This window comes from Haliotis asinina, chromosome 12, assembly GCF_037392515.1.
Source record: "Haliotis asinina isolate JCU_RB_2024 chromosome 12, JCU_Hal_asi_v2, whole genome shotgun sequence".
Classification (NCBI taxonomy): Eukaryota; Metazoa; Mollusca; class Gastropoda; order Lepetellida; family Haliotidae; genus Haliotis; species Haliotis asinina.
This window is the reverse complement of record NC_090291.1, coordinates 35,069,167-35,086,266: the sequence shown is the minus strand read 5'-3', so window position 1 is coordinate 35,086,266 and position 17,100 is coordinate 35,069,167. Positions and strand designations below refer to the sequence as shown.

The 17,100-nt window shown below is 42.3% G+C and overlaps 1 protein-coding gene across 1 annotated transcript; it reads right to left on the bottom strand.

Annotated features, from left to right (window-relative positions):
* Window positions 1–3,069: 3,069 nt before the first annotated feature.
* On the bottom strand, window positions 3,070–10,550 carry LOC137259069 (peptidyl-prolyl cis-trans isomerase B-like). Its single transcript, XM_067796781.1, has 4 exons — window positions 10,298–10,550; window positions 7,297–7,498; window positions 6,166–6,285; window positions 3,070–5,231 (listed from the first exon to the last, which is right to left on the bottom strand). Exons 1-4 carry the CDS (start codon window positions 10,352–10,354, stop codon window positions 4,999–5,001), a joined length of 612 nt encoding a protein of 203 aa, XP_067652882.1. The 5' UTR covers window positions 10,355–10,550; the 3' UTR covers window positions 3,070–4,998.
* Window positions 10,551–17,100: the final 6,550 nt, after the last annotated feature.

Here is a 17,100-nt window from a genome sequence, read left to right as displayed (position 1 = left end):
TTTCATCTTCAATTTGTTCCTGCTGCAAAACCGGACCGGGGGTCTATGTACTCAGCAGCATACGTCCGTATGTATCTCCCAAGTATGTTAACGCGTTATTTCATGAACTGTTGTACCAAATGTCTTCAGATTTGGTGCCAGTCTACATTTGGTGATTACGCAGACACCAGTCGATTTGGGTGATCTTATCGACTGGTTCTTCGTTCTCAGTATGTTCTGTAAAGCGACGCAGCCCAAGGTTATCCGTTGAGCTCCGTCTGCAGTGCTGTTTACGGAATCGAGGAGGATGTGGAACCTTATAGTCAGAATCCCACAAGTATTCTACACCACTCGTTGGGCATTTAAAATTGAAAAACTCTTGACATAATATTGCATACACCCAAGTTATAATTTGATTCGGTTATGGAGAAGAACAATTACCTTCAGTTGAAGATCTGCTGGTCGGGGTCCATCTGACGTCTGGGAAAAGGCGGCGTCATCCAGAGGCAGAGTGGAAAGTCATCATCGCCGATGATGAAGTATGGTCCGGGACTGGGGTATACAAGGTCATCGCCTTCTACCAGATCTGGTGAATGGTTGAAGATATGGATGTCTCGACCTCGACGTCGACCTACATGAACTTGCAGTCGGCATCCGTGAGTGCCAGCATGACGATGGAGATAAGGTTCTTGTTATTGTAGAAGAGCAACCCACTTTGGGGAGGCTTCTAGATGCGTAGGTGCTTGCCATCAAACACACCGAGGCAGCGTGGGAATTGTCACCTTTCCTCGACAGCACATGCTAGAGAGTCTCATCTGTGATGATACCACTCATCTAAAAAGTACTCAGCTTTGAAGACGTCAAGGGTGAGGGGGACGGTTGGCATTCTCCAGTTCATCCACCAGTTCAGGCAGGTGCCAGGCTAGCTGCACTCACATGATAAGCAGTCTTCGCCTCTTGGGGCTCACCAGTTTTACGTCAAGGTTCATGATGGTGATGTTACTACTTAGCAGTATTCTATTTGAATGGGTTCGTGGTGAAAATTCACCCTATAATATATACAGTCAGGAAACCAAGGGGTATACTCGGTAGAAAAATGGAATGTCCGTCGAGAACCAGTCGCCCCGGTTGACTAAGGACGGAATTAAGTCGATATACAGGTCGAGCTGATTGAGTACAGGCCTAGCTAGTCGAGCATATGTCGAGCATATGTCGAGCATAAGTCTTCTCGACTTGGTCGACGTAAGTCGAGAACGGTCGATTGAAGTCGGAGTGAAAACAAACTAAGGTCCTTACGAGGTCGAGTCTCTTCTATAAAACTCCAGACCCCATCTACCCCGCCCCAGTCCAGAAGTTTGAGAGGTCAAGTCGCTCAGGCTCGGATGTGGAAGCTTGGGGCGCAAGCCTAAGTCCAGCCGCCTCGAGTGCAGATTTTAGTGGTAGTAGCAAATATTCAAACAGTGTTTTCAAGACTAGTTTTAGAGTAAAGGAAAATAAAACAGTAAATGCTTCCTCCAAGGACAGGCATGGGTTGATGAAGTGCGTGCAGGGGGACGTTCCACCACACTGCAGTAAAATTGGTTGTTTCTGACTGTAGCAAGACAAGATCATTTCATGTCGTGCGGTGGCACACTAACAGTGCGCATTCGTCTCACGGAATGATAGGCCTGCCTTCCAGAGAGATGTGAGACAGTGTTGGTGAATCTGAAGGACTTCATCCAATGTCTAGTTCTGTGTATAATTATGAACATAGACAGTTTTCTGGGTTACTACTTTTTTGTATTCTAGAGTACAAGGTTTCAGGGTTTGCTCTAGCCCTGTCATCAGGTACAACTGTAACTGCTAACTCTGCCCGTTACTGTAACACCTTACAGCTAGAACAAGCCCTGAAATCTTGTACTGTAGAATAAAAAAGAAGATGCAACCTAGAAAACTATCAAATAGCATCTTGCCAATCAAGCACATGAGTAATTAAATGATCGCAAACATCCATGCTTCCAGTAGATTGTCGTAATTACAAAACTCAACCCGAGACACAGTGCTTTCAAGTCCTTAGTAACCACAGAACCATGTGGTCGATGTCCGAAATATGATACACACCTGGGCCTAGATTTTCGAAGTTCTCTTAGCGTTAAGATAGTCATAAGAGCCATATATTAACATTAACTTAAGACTACCTTCGCGCTAAGAGAGCTTCGAAAATGGAACGTGAAAACATGTCGTAAATCTCCAGCTTTCACGGAAACCGCCTCCTCACTTGGACACAATGCGTGAAGCCCATTTCAGGTGTCCCCTGCCTTGATATTTCTGAAATGTTGCTGTTTTGACGATTCAGTCATAGTCAAATAGTCTCATTTTTCTACGTCTGATCTGTGCCCACCTGCACAAATCGATACTAACGACCTTGCCTACACGCGAGTGAGCGAGTGAGTTTAGTAATATCATATCGGTAGACACCAGAAATGAGCTTCACACATTGTACCCATCTTGGGAATCGAACCCGGGTGGGGACCGCATTAACCACTAGCCTCCCACACCGCCCCCTTATATACACGATCGTCACATCGTGGCTATGAGTACTGCTATGTTTTTACCACCACCTGTGAAGATCTGGGTTAGACATGGAACTTATGCTTGTTGCAATAGGCCAGGGGCTGGTGTTGCTGAACTGTGAACCAGTGATCGACAGCATGCGTCCCATCTTATACTGCTAACATCTGGTAACCATTAATGGTTACTATTGATCTGCTGGCTCATCGATGCACTCCTGCTTTTACATAAGGAGTGGGTTTGGTTTTACGCCGCTTTTAGCAATATTCCTGCAACAGCGCGGCACGGGGGACAAAGAAATGGGTTTCACACATTGTACCCATGTTGGGAATCGAACCCGTTCATCGGTGAGACAATCAAACGCTTTAACCACTAGGTTACAAAATTAGTCAGGGAGTATGGTTCTAAGCCGTTTTCAGCAATATTCCAGCACTATCACGACGGGGGACATCAGACATGGGCTTCACACATTGTACCCATGTGGGGAATCGAACACGTGACGAATCGCTCCAAAAATGCTAAAAAGGAAACATGAAAACATTGGCAGTTGAATCATTTATTGTAAAATGAAATGTAAAACATATACAAAACAACATTATCGAACAAGTAATATCACCTAGAGTAATACCACAAGATAGGTAATGTTAAATTGCACAATATCAATACATATCACATCAAAAACAACAATAAAATATACTTTTTAAAAATGCTGAAAAAAAATGCAAAATAAGAAAATTCAAATATTTAAAAATTCAAATCAGAAATAGCTTTCAAATATGAATGTTAATATTTGCATTAAAATCATCTCATAATTTGGCACTTTTGAAAGAATTAACCTGCTGTATTATCGAGTTCTTGTTTGTGAACGACCATTCATTCATACTTCGACATAAGGGCTTTTCAATAAATTCACAATAACATGGTATTTGAAATTTAAAAATACCTATATGTATATTTTTTTGTTCTCTGCTACTGGGAACTTTTCCGGGATAAAGAATTATCAGTAACGTCGATTTTTCTCGTTCATTTCATGGTCTTTTTCTGCTGCCTTTGTTTTACGCTGGAAAACATAGATCCCATCAGATAACATGTATGCATTTTAACACTCACATTTATATAAGATACGTGAATCCACCTCTTTCATACATTGTGAATAGCATTTATTATCGTTATTGAATACTTGTTATTTATGAAATATTTTAAATCCTTACAAAGCAATAGAGAACTCTATGGGTCCGTCTGAGTAACGTCAGGCTCAACATCATTCGTTTCCCTTATACCCTTATACCCTTATACATGCCTCATTGAAGTAGTGTGGCGAATAATACTGAGCCTAAGTTTACTGATACCGTTTATGGGACGGATTTGTGCAAACATTTCGGCTCTTTCGGCAGTTACATGTCATCACTTGTGACAGTCCGGGCTTTACCGAGTACTCTCCGAATAGAGACGAGTGGAGACGAAGGGCCCTGTGACTGATTCGTAAAGATATCACCCCATCATGTCAGCCATTCCTTTTCATTAAAACAATCTGTGAGGTTGACAAGTTTGAAACTGAGTAGTAACAATAAAGGTAAGATTCTTCATGGATGACAAACTCTTTATCACATGTGATACGTTTCCGAGTAGATCCCTTCCTTTGTTTGATACGGTTTAGAAACTACGCCGAAACGGCGCATCATATGGAATGAAAAAGTTTGCATTCATACAATATCTTATCTTCATCAAAACTTTCTGTTATCTGCCTGCATTATTCATACAATATCTTATCTTCATCAAAACTTTCTGTTATCGGTCTTGCATTATTCATACAACATCTTATCTTCATCAAAACTTTCTGTTATCTGCCTGCATTATTATTTTGCAGAACCTGCACCAAGTGCCTGATGTTATCAAAACAATAGAACATACGAAGATGACTAAATCGGGAATGTTTCACTTCCAAACGCGCTAAGTTTATCGTTGACCCATGTGATTCTCATGGTTACACATCCTCCGAAATATCAGAAGATGCCTTGATGATGAATAAATGTAGCTACACAGCCTTAAAATACATCACCGGAAAATTTCGAAAAATGATCACTCTCCTGTCAAATAGTATCACCATGTACTTCCTGTCGCTGGATAATCGAGGGTGGTAAAACAGATGCTCTCTGGTGTCACCGATGAAGCAAATAGCACCAAACATTTTCGTAACAAATTTGGATGTTTCTAACAAAAAATATCATTAAGTTCAGTTCGTCATAAATTTGGATCTAGTATTGAAGCGTACTCAATTGAACGTGATGACGTGAGCTTAGTTTTGTAATGAATATCTATGACGGTCACCGTGGTGTAATTTATAGGCACTACGCTCAGACATCGTTATAAACAGTTCGAAACTTGCCAGTTTTCTAATTATTTCCCAACCATAATCTTTTACACCTTTACAATCGTTTACATGAACACAAATTCCATGCCCATTGAAATCTAAGCAGAGTGGTACGTTGTGGATACGTCAAATCGTTCACCAAGCGTTATCTCTCCGGACTCCACTATTACGACAGATTTCAACGGGTGGTCGTTGTTGTCGGTTTCCACGCTGGAAATCTCTTCCACGACGTCCATACCGTCCAGAACTTTCCCGAAGACTACGTGCTTTCCATCCAGCCAAGGAGTAGCTTTGCAGGTGACGAAGAACTGGCACCCATTGGTGTTGCGGCCTGTGAAATACAAGTTGTAATTGTAAGGACGTTGTCACGTGGCGTTGATCTAACAAATCAATTAGAGAGGAGTCAAATCTCTAATGAAATTAAAATCGAACAGTAGTGATCGCTATCGCCACCATAGAGCGCATTACACCTATGTGACATAGGAGCAGCCAAGAGGCGAAGCGTTCGCTTCAGAAATGGGCTTCACACATTGCACCAATATGGGGAATCGAACCTACTTAGGTTACTGTTTGCCAGTTAACTGCTCAGTGCTGATTAAATACCTAACTTGCTTTACCTTGATTTTTTTATTGTTAATACACAGTTCCGTAGTGAAGTTGACAAGAGGAGATCGAGAAAGAGAAAGAGAGAGAGAGAGGGAGAGAGGGGAGGGGGAGGGGAAGAGATGGGCTTCACACATTGTACCAATATGGGGAGTCGAACCCAGGTCTTCGCGTGACTAGCAAACCCTTGAACCACTACACTACCCCACCACCTCTAAATATAGATGAACCAATTAATACTATGCGAATCCTCTGGTGTGTATGCAACCGGATGTTGCAGGTGGAAAAATCTCGAGATCACACGGGTCAGTCTCGATCAGAGAAGCGATAACCTAGTAGGTAAAGCGTTCAATCGTCACACAGAAGGTCCGGGTTCGATTCCTCACACGTGGGCAATGTATCTTGATGATTTCAGGTAATGATGAATTAGTCTTAAAAACCAAAATGGGTTCGATCGTACGCTTAGATTTATCTTCTAATTCCCAGGCACGAAGCAATCACGATAGGCTGTAAAGCTTTATAGTTAGATAGTATTGCGGGCTTGCCCAACTTTTCATGCAACAGTCATGTGTAAGCCTGGTTTTTTCCCTAAGGAGCTACCCCTCTGATTTTACCAGTTCCAGTGTCTAATAGGGAATTACCTCCCCTTGGTCAGTGCTTACCGGCATTGGCCATGCTAAGCCATCCTGGGCCATAGTGCTTCAGGGTGAATTTCTCGTCGTTGAAGTAGCCCCCGTAGATACTCTTTATGCCGGAGCCGTCTTTCTTGTCGTAGTCACCCCCTATAACCGAAAGACGTGTACGTGTGACATTACAGGTATGCCTATATACCTGATTGTAAACACGATGGGAGCAGTCATAATTACAGGTATTTTCCTTGCAAATAAAATATAGAGGACCCCAGAAGGTCCGGGGTAGAACAGGACTTCAGCAATCGATGCTTGTTGCATGAAGACGACTAAAGGGACCGGTGGTCAGGCTCGCTGACGTTTTGACACATGTCATCGGTCCACAATTGTGCAGATCGATGCTCATGCTGTTGATCACTGAATTGCCTGGTCCAGACTCTATCATTTACAGACCGCCGCCATATAGCTGGAATAGTGCTGAGCGTAAAACTAAACTCACTCATAAAATATAGAAAGCAATTCGAAATCTTTGGCAATGCCTGTTTGATTGGTATTAATGAAGCTGTTGTGTACATGAGAAATGTTCAAATTTACGGCGTAAGAGACGACAAACGGGATCGGGTGGTCAGGATCGCTGACTTGGTTGACACATGTCATCGGTTCCCAAATGCGCAGATCGCTGCTCATTTTGTTGATCACTGGATTGTCTGGTCCAGACCCGATTATTTACAGACGGCCACCATATAGCTGGAATAATGCTGTGTGCGGCGTGAAACTAAACTCACTCACTCACTCAAATTTGGTTTGCTGCATTTACTAGCCATTTAGTGACGTTTCCATTAAAAACTAATCGGATCGAGTGGTTAGGCTCGCTGACTAGGTTGACACGTCATCGTATCACAATAATGGAGATGGATGTCCATGCTGTTGATCACTGGATTGTGTGGACCATAGTAGATTATTTACAACTTTTATCCTAAGCTGAATAAAATTCTCAGATTTGAATGGTCAAATGGCAGAGTAAAATTACATTATAAGGATTCGAAATCTTTATTTCATCTTATTTGATTTACTGTTTTGTAAAGTGTGAAATTCATCGGTACGTTTACACTGCAAACAGACTATACATATAGACAAATAAAAGATTGGAGCAATGCGCCTGACCTTGAATCATAAAGTCCTTGATGACCCTGTGGAAGCTGCTCCCTTGGTACCCAAACCCGAGACTGCCAGTGGAAAGAGTGAAGAAGTTGTCCACAGTCTTGGGAGCAGTCTCTCCGAACAGACCGAACACAATCCGTCCAGCAGACTGACCCCCAATAGCGATGTCGAAGTATACCTTTTGAGTCACAGTTGTCTCCCCTGCCTGTAGATGCACATTAAGACGACTGTGATAAAGACGACAGACCGAGTTCCGTGACACAATTTGTTCGATTTTTTAAACAGTGGTTTACGAATTGATGTATTGACAAAACATATTCAAAGCCGTTTCTTCCCTCTAAAGAAAAAGGAATTTTAGTCTCGGAGTATTGGCTCATGTACAGGTCCTTACACAAAAGACCAAGCAAGTCTGCGATTAATGAGCAGGACCATTTTCTTCAAGTACATGGTCTAGACCCCAATGTAGTTGAAAAAATACCAAGCAAGACCGCCATTCATCGGCTAGTCTGGGTTTCTTCACGTACATGGTCTCGCAAAATGACGCAAAGACTATATGAAAACACCAAGCAAGTCTGCTGTTACAGAGCAGGACCAGGTTTCTTCAAGTACATGGTCTCTCAAAATGACGTCAAGACCCTAATGAAGAATGCCAAGCAAGTCTGAAAATATTCCCTAGGCTTGCATTAAAGATAATATAACCAAAACATTCTTTAAATATTATTATTTCAGAATTGTCTGGATCTGTTTGTCAGTTCTAGTTCTATTTTCAGTTCTATCTGCGCCTTACCCTTCTGACCTAGCGAAAGCAGTAACATCCAACTACTGTTCACAACTTCGTCACACTAAACCCTTGTCGGACAGGACCATACGCCTTGTTTGAAGGGAACTAACTAGTATAGATTTTGAATCAAAGGCAATGAGGGTCTGGCAAAACGAGAGGCTTAATTTTGCACATTACATTCTCAACTTTCAGTGCTCAAAGTTCTTCTATGATTGTTTGAAAACAACTCATTTCGTACGATTATTTGTTCAAAAGTTTATAACATGATTCAGTTCATGTAACAAACCACTGAATTGAATATTCCTTCCTGTCAGTGTGAGAAATAACCACTGGCCCGCTTATCCATGGCTAGTAAAAATCCAGCCAGGCCAGTAAATCTCTTTAGTCACTGGTCCAACTGACTAGTGAATTTCACGTGGACATATATATGTAAATATATCACCCTCTTCGACATGTCATGGCACACATTTTAGTCATACAAGATTATGGCGAAATCGTGTCTACATTAAAATTTGAAATATTATGTGGGGTATTAACGTTCAGGCATAGCTAGCCCGGCGGGCTTGCAAAATTAGGAATTCATTTCGCGCTCTGTTTCCAGTGATAAACCAGAGATAATCTACAACATCTTCTATTCTCTCTCCCACCCCCCACCACACACACACACACACACACACACACACACACACACACACACACACACACACACACACACACACACACACACACACACACACACACACACACACACACACACACACACACACACACACACACACACACACACACACACACACACACACACACACACACACACACACACACACACACACACACACACACACACACACACACACACACACACACACACACACACACACACACACACACACACACACACACACACACACACACACACACACACACACACACACACACACACACACACACACACACACACACACACACACACACACACACACACACACACACACACACGTGGAGACCCTCGTTCATTTACAAGTATCACCGTGCCAGAGGCCCGACAACCAGCTGTGGAATGACGCAACCATTTAGTCTCTAATAAACCCGGAACAGGAAGCTGAGAGTAACCACCTTAGGCGGGGATAGCATCTGCTGGCCACGTGTTACTTAGCCTGCATACGTGTACACATGGATGGACGTGATTTCCTGCCCAGGTGTCCAAAACAAGCCTAGTATGATTTATCCTAAAACTTAATTGAAGAATTATACTTATTCCATTGGGATGCTTTCACTTTTGATACACGTCTTGTCTGTTGTGCTAATGGTGGTAGAGGAGCGAGTTTAGTTCAGCGCAGGTTTTAGCTACACTGCAGTAATATCATGGCTGGAGACACTGGAAATGGGATTCACACATTGTACCCATGTGGGGAATCGAAACAGGTCTTCGGCCTGATGAGCGAACGCTTTCACCACAAGGCTATCCCACCACCATAAGATACTTGTTGCATAGCATTCCATTAAGAGACAGTGGCAATATTCTATATACTACAAATATAAACAGAAAAGGTACAGAAAAACACATAGACATAGTTGATCTATATTATAACAATTTCACAGGAGAATAATACTTTAAATATTACATAAACAAGATATAAAATGGATGCCATGGGAACCGAAAGATTAAGTGTACCGAAATTACGAAGATAAGATCACCAATGGCAGTCAACAGTGATTCCTCAGTTGCTGGATTAACACAGTAGCGTTTTGAACGACTGTATTGGATCTTGACAGTCACGTCTTGTAACCCGTTCTGGTTCTAAATTCAAAATGGCCGCCAACTGCCACGCACAAAGGGTTAACGGGTTACACAGTTCCTCGTTATTACCCTAAAACAAACCAATGTCTGCCTTTGACACACACGTGTGTATAAATGCATGGATTCAGTCCTAAACGTGGGTCCTAAACGTGTTGACATTATTTAATTTATGAATGCCCTCTTAAAACTAAACTGATATGATCAGTCAAGGATCTGCAAGAATGTTTGTTACCTATGATAACATATTTGCACACATTCAGACAGAATCTTAACCTAATTTCAAAGTGTCGCCATGAGGTTTCACAGTGCAACACGCTAGTAGAACAGCGTGACATAAGCATACAGACATAGCGAGAAGCAATGTGCAGTGACTGCTTATATTTAGCCCACATCCATACCAAGCAATGTTAAACACTACTTACATAGCTGCAGGCCAACAGGGCGGACAAGATCACGGAGACAAGAGTTGCAGCACTCATGGCCAATGTTGGAGATGAAAGCGTTCAAGTTGAGAGAGTTCCACGTTCGTCTGCTTGCGGTGCCACGGTTTCTCTGCCACGTTGCTGGTACCGAGCTAGCACATCCTTTCGTATCTTGACCTGCTTTATGCCCCCCGAATCCCCCTCCGCCGCCCGCCTTTCTCTCGTATCGGGTTCCGCATGACGTTCTCTTTGTGAGCTGGAATCGCGGGAGATGACGTGACACCTCAGCTATGTCCATCGGAAGTGTAGCCACAAAGGGTGGGTGTTGGTTTAACGAGCTCAGCACCAATGTTAGTCACAGAGTACAGTCTACATTCTGTCTTGCATAACCGTAGCTATGGGCTAGTGAAGCACCCATGAAGGCCCTGAACCAAATATTTCCGAGAAAGCCCACGCAAGATGGGCTAGTCTAGATATCCACAGCCTCTGAAAATAAAAACGGACAAAGGACTCCTTGTCATTATATATATTTTTTTTCTACGAATTTTCATTTCAGACAGTAGATGTTACTCTGTGACTCGGAACTAGGTGTGTTTTCTGTTTGTTTGTTTTGATTTTGTTTTGTTTTGTTTTGTTGAATAAGTAGAAACAGTACAATTAAACGCTGCCTTATATCTGTAGGTGTATCGAAGAAAATATCAGTTGATGTAGTGCAGTAAGTTCATAGCCATGGCCATTCAGATTATGAGCGGGAAAATGAGTGTCAAGGCCAAATTAAGCCATTCCCAACCCCATGCTGCCTCTAAACCCCTGTCTGCCCCGTGAACCATATATTTATCCTTCCACTCAAAGCTCTAAATAAATTTAATTTAAAGTCCCCATCAAGGTCAGGATATTGTTTATCTCAAGTGAACCAGTTTTCATCTTAAACCTGTTTTTATTTTATTAAAATGAAAGATTTTCAACGGATGTGCGTGCGTCTGTTAAGTTACCGAACGACAAAGAAACGGTCATATCATGAAGACAGGCCAGCGCTTGTCCAACCAATCACGGCCTTGCTTTGGTTAACGTGAAACACAAACGACGTGGAAACGGCAATGCACCAAAAATCAAAGCGGAAACGTTTACACAGCAAACAACAAAAACAACACACAGATATGATACCTACATTAAATACACGAATGTAGAATAACAGCTGTTTTGTTGTGTTGCGATTATTAGGTACAAGTAATAACAAAACATTTGGGGACATACCTAGCCATGAACGTTCAACGAAGACGCAAGTGGTACCTGTCACTAATCCCCTAAAGACGGCGTGGCGTTGTTCACTAAGCATTTGGAACCTTGGCCTAGATTTTCGGAGCTCTCTAGCGCTAAGATAGTCGTAAGTGCCATACATTAACATTAACGTACGACTATCTTAGCGCTAAGAGAGTTTCGAAAATCTTGACCCTTGCTTGTTTTCTGGCAATGAGTGTTGTTAATTTTGTGATTATAGGCTGATTGAAACACAATACATGCATTGTCTATTTGTCACTATTTTCATCTTTCTGTTAAAAGGTGAACGAACCCGTGAAGATACGGGTTATAACTGGTCTTCAGTAACCTATGCCTGTCGTGAGAGCCGACCAACGGGATCGGGTGGTAATGCTCGCTGACTTGATTCACTAGTCATCCTATCCCAGTTTCGTAGATTGATGCTTGTGCTATTGATCACTGGATTGTTTGATCCAGGCTTGATTAAATATATATCACATTATATAAATATTATATAATCGGACAAATACTGTGTCGCACAGTCTGACTGACGGACACATACTGTGTCACACAACCTGATTGATGGACGAACATTGTGTCACTCACAGCCTGATTGACGGCCACACACTGTTACACACAGACTAATTGACGGACACATACTGTGTCACACAACCTGATTGATGGACGAACATTGTGTCACTCACAGCCTGATTGACGGCCACACACTGTTACACACAGACTAATTGACGGACACATACTTTGTCACACAGCCTGATTGATGGACGAACATTGTGTCACTCACAGCCTGATTGACGGCCACACACTGTTACACACAGACTAATTGACGGACACATACTTTGTCACACAACCTGATTGATGGACGAACATTGTGTCACTCACAGCCTGATTGACGGCCACACACTGTTACACACAGACTAATTGACGGACACATACTTTGTCACACAGCCTGATTGATGGACGAACATTGTGTCACTCACAGCCTGATTGACGGCCACACACTGTTACACACAGACTAATTGACGGACACATACTTTGTCACACAGCCCGATTGATGGACGAACATTGTGTCACTCACAGCCTGATTGACGGCCACACACTGTTACACACAGACTAATTGACGGACACATACTGTGTCACACAACCTGATTGATAGACGAACATTGTGTCACTCACAGCCTGATTGACGGCCACACACTGTTACACACAGACTAATTGACGGCCACACACTGTTACACACAGACTAATTGACGGCCACACACTGTTACACACAGACTAATTGACGGCCACACACTGTTACACACAGACTAATTGACGGCCACACACTGTTACACACAGACTAATTGACGGACACACACTGTTACACACAGACTAATTGACGGCCACACACTGTTACACACAGACTAATTGACGGCCACACACTGTTACACACAGACTAATTGACGGACACACACTGTTACACACAGACTAATTGACGGACACACACTGTTACACACAGACTAATTGACGGACACACACTGTTACACACAGGCTAATTGACGGACACATACTTTGTCACACAGCCTGATCGGCGGACACATGATGTGTCACACAGCCTGATTGACGGACAAACACTGTGTCACACAAACTCATTGACGGACACATACTGCCTCACACAGTTTGCTTGGACACATAATGTGCCACACACATACTGATTGGCGGACACATGTACTGTCACACAAAGACCGATCGACGGACACAAACTGTGTCACAAACATACTGATTGACGGACACATACAGTGTCACACAGTCTGACTGACGGACACACTGTGTCATCATACCGAACGATGAGTCTCATTAACGTTTTCAGACAATAGAGTACTTTACAACCGATGCTAATTTTCTCGTGTGAGAGTGAATATAGACATCACAAACAACTCTGGTAACACTGACTTCCAATTCCTGGTTTCATAAGGAATTGGCATCTACAAAAGAATTTTACTTTTATAACTTTAATAACATCACATTTCTATTTTTTATTGCAAGGTGTAAGCAGCAGGACCTTAACTGTGACGTCACAAACAATTCTTTGACGAGATCTAAAAATGATTCACAATGCATCTGGCTCACTGGTTACACCTGTTATGTGTTTTGCGTTAATTCAGTGTTGGTCTGTAATTCACAGTGAGATTGATATAATATCAGTTCCGTACCAGACAGCCAAATGTTTCTAGCAAGAGAGCCGCGCTTTAAATTTCCGCGATTTCCGTGATTTCCACGTTTCCATTTACCAGAGCTTGCTGTACGACAGAGCACGCTGTACGACGTGTTTGCAAGGATTAGAAGGAGCGTAGTGTGGCAATATACAACTGCTTAGTAGTACATACTGATTAATATCTATGCACCCAGTTACATGAATTACTCTAAAATATCAGGACTGGCTATTGCATTATGTTGCGCAATAGGACGGAACCAAGTCAACAGGAAGACACTGTATTTTGACGTGATTATCTGATTGGCGAACACACACTGTGTCACACACAGCCTGACTGACGGACACTTATTGTCACACACAGCCTGACTGACGGACACATACTCTCACACACATCCTGATTGACGGACACATATTGTGTTACAAACAGACTAACGGACGGACACATACTGTGTAACACACAGCCTGATTGACGGACACACTGTGTCACACACGAATTATGAAACAGATATCCTTGCTGATGGTCACACACTATAACCCACTCAATCTTACTGATGGATAGATATTGTGACACACACTACCTCGCTGTTGGACACACACTGTGACACACGCAAAGCCTCACAGTTCAACACACTCTGTGGCACTCACGGCGTCACTGATGGCCACACACTGTAACACAAACAGTCACTGATGCACACACGCTGAAACACACACAAAACCTTACGAATGGATACAATGTGACACACACGAATCATCACTGGTGTAAACAACTGTGACATAAACACAAAATCTCAGTGATGGACACACACTGTGACACACACAGAACCTCACTGATGGACATACACTGTCACTTACATAACCTCACTGATAGACACACTCTGTCGCACACAGTAAAACCTGACTGATGGACACTCACTGTCACAAAAACAAACCTCAGTGATGGACACACACTGTCACACACACACTGTCACACACACACTGTCACACACACACACACACTGTCACACACACAGTCACACACACACACACTGTCACACACACTGTCTCTCTCTCTCTCTCTCTCACACACACACACACAGACACACAAACACAAACACACTCACAGAGTGATACAAAACCCGGCTGATAGACGGCTGTTCAAACACACACCTGTGTGGTCTGACTCACTGGGATCCACTTCATACTTTAACAGATTCACAGGGTGCAAGCGTTGTCCACACGAAATGTGGAGGTGCCCCCAAACTCCATTTCCTCAATGGACAGTGAAAAAAGAACATGTGACACAAGAGTAAAGGTAAGTTTTCCCTCACATTTTCATTATTTTGCAAGTACATCAGGCTTTGCCATTTGGCACAAGAGTCTAGGATTCTACAGATTTTTCTGTAATAGCTTGACACCCTCTACATGTGTTGCAATTGCTCGTTAAGCGAGGACACCCTCCTGAGTGTCGAAACAAGGTCGCGGAAAATTATCATTTCAACCCGAAATATGACATCCTCATCAGTAGACGTGCCCGTTTAGCTGTCAGTACTTAGACATCGTTATTTTAGATTCGCAGTGCTGACTTATAGCGGCATTAATTAGTCATTTATAGTCGAAAAATCAAACTGTACGTTTCATATGGAGTTGGTCACATGTAGCAAAAACATTGTCCATTGCCTTGTGATTTCACTGTCCAGGGAGTTGACAGTTTGTAGTTTTAACCGCCATGTCATCAGCGTTATTTGAGGTTTTTGTTGTGAAGAAGAATGTTTTGCTCATGATTGTTGTAGTTTCTGAATAATATACTAATGGTAGAAAGTCAAGCAACCCGATAATTTTCAGCCGTTATGGAACATGAAGCACCATTTTCACTGCTAACGCTTTATGATGACACACATATTGGTGGATGTCTATCAGCCAGTACCAAACATCTTTTCAGCAGTTCAGTTTTACGCCGCATTCAGCAGTATTCCAGCTATATGGTGGTGGTCTGTAAATAAACGAGTCTGAACCAGACAAGCCAGTGATCAAGAACATGAGCATCGATCTGCGCAATTGGTAACCGATGACAAAGTGTCAACCAGGTCAGTGAGCCTAACCTCCCGATTAGATAGCTGCCTCTTTCGACAGGGCACTTCATGTTTGCAGTGTTATGACGTGCCATCAAACTTGCATTGTGCAAATTGCGAGTACCTTCGTGGATATCACTATCCAGGTGCAGCATGATATCTGATCTCATTCTGTTGCGAGTATTTAAGTGTAGTTTTCGTGTATCTTTACATGTGCAATCACATGTACAAATCTAACTACCTGCGAAGAAATCATCATGCACGTACTTGGTTCCTTAACTTTTTACCGTCAGTATATACATGTATGCTTTAGTTTGATATGTTTATGATTTCAGGAAATGAACTTTAAAATTGAACAACTCGCATATATCCTTCAATACCAGTCGTTTGTTGCCAAGCACACCAAAAACATAGAAGAAAAAGACTGGGTTCTGTCCTATTGCGCAACTTGGTACAGAAACCAGTCCAAATCGTTTTAGACCAAGTCATTTAACTGGATATATAAACATTTGTCAGCATTGTTTGATACATAAATCACTTGTATAATGCAACACTACGCTCCTTATATTCTTTCGCCCAGCAGGTGCTCTGTCGTGCAACGTGCTCTGACAAACAGAAAACTGGATATTTTGGAAATCTCAAAACGATACTAAACGAGAAAGGTTTGGCGGTCTTGTACGGCCTTGATATTATATCAATCACGTTTTACGTTGCAAACAGACACTGAATTAGCGCAAAGAACACATGACAGGTGTAACTAGTGAGCCACATGACCTCATCATACGGACAGTCTGGGAGGGGTCAGTTAACGTTACCTAAACCTAGAAAATATTGAGATACTATCTTTTTTGAAAGTTTAAAATAAAAATTCATTCGTAAATACCCTTCTCTTATGAAAAAAAGGAATGAGACTTATGTTTCGGTTTGACCTCTGCGGTTCTACAAGTCTTCATTGGTCTCAGACTGCATGTTATGGGAGTCTACCACCGTTTCCATTGCCAGGTCAGGGTATCAACAACAGTCGGATTTCGACAGTTAATACTGTAGGATCCAAGCAACTACATGGACAGTTACTTCAATGTAAATATTCAAAGCAATGGACGGTTTCAATGCAACTCCACAGAAATTGTACAATTTGATTTTTCGACGATGATTAAAGAATTACTGGCGCATTAAAGTCTACACTATGAATGGAGATCTAAAATAACGATGTCTAAGTACTGACAGCTAAAAAGCGCTTCTGTTGATGAAGATGTCATATTTCGGGTTGAAATGATAATTTTCCG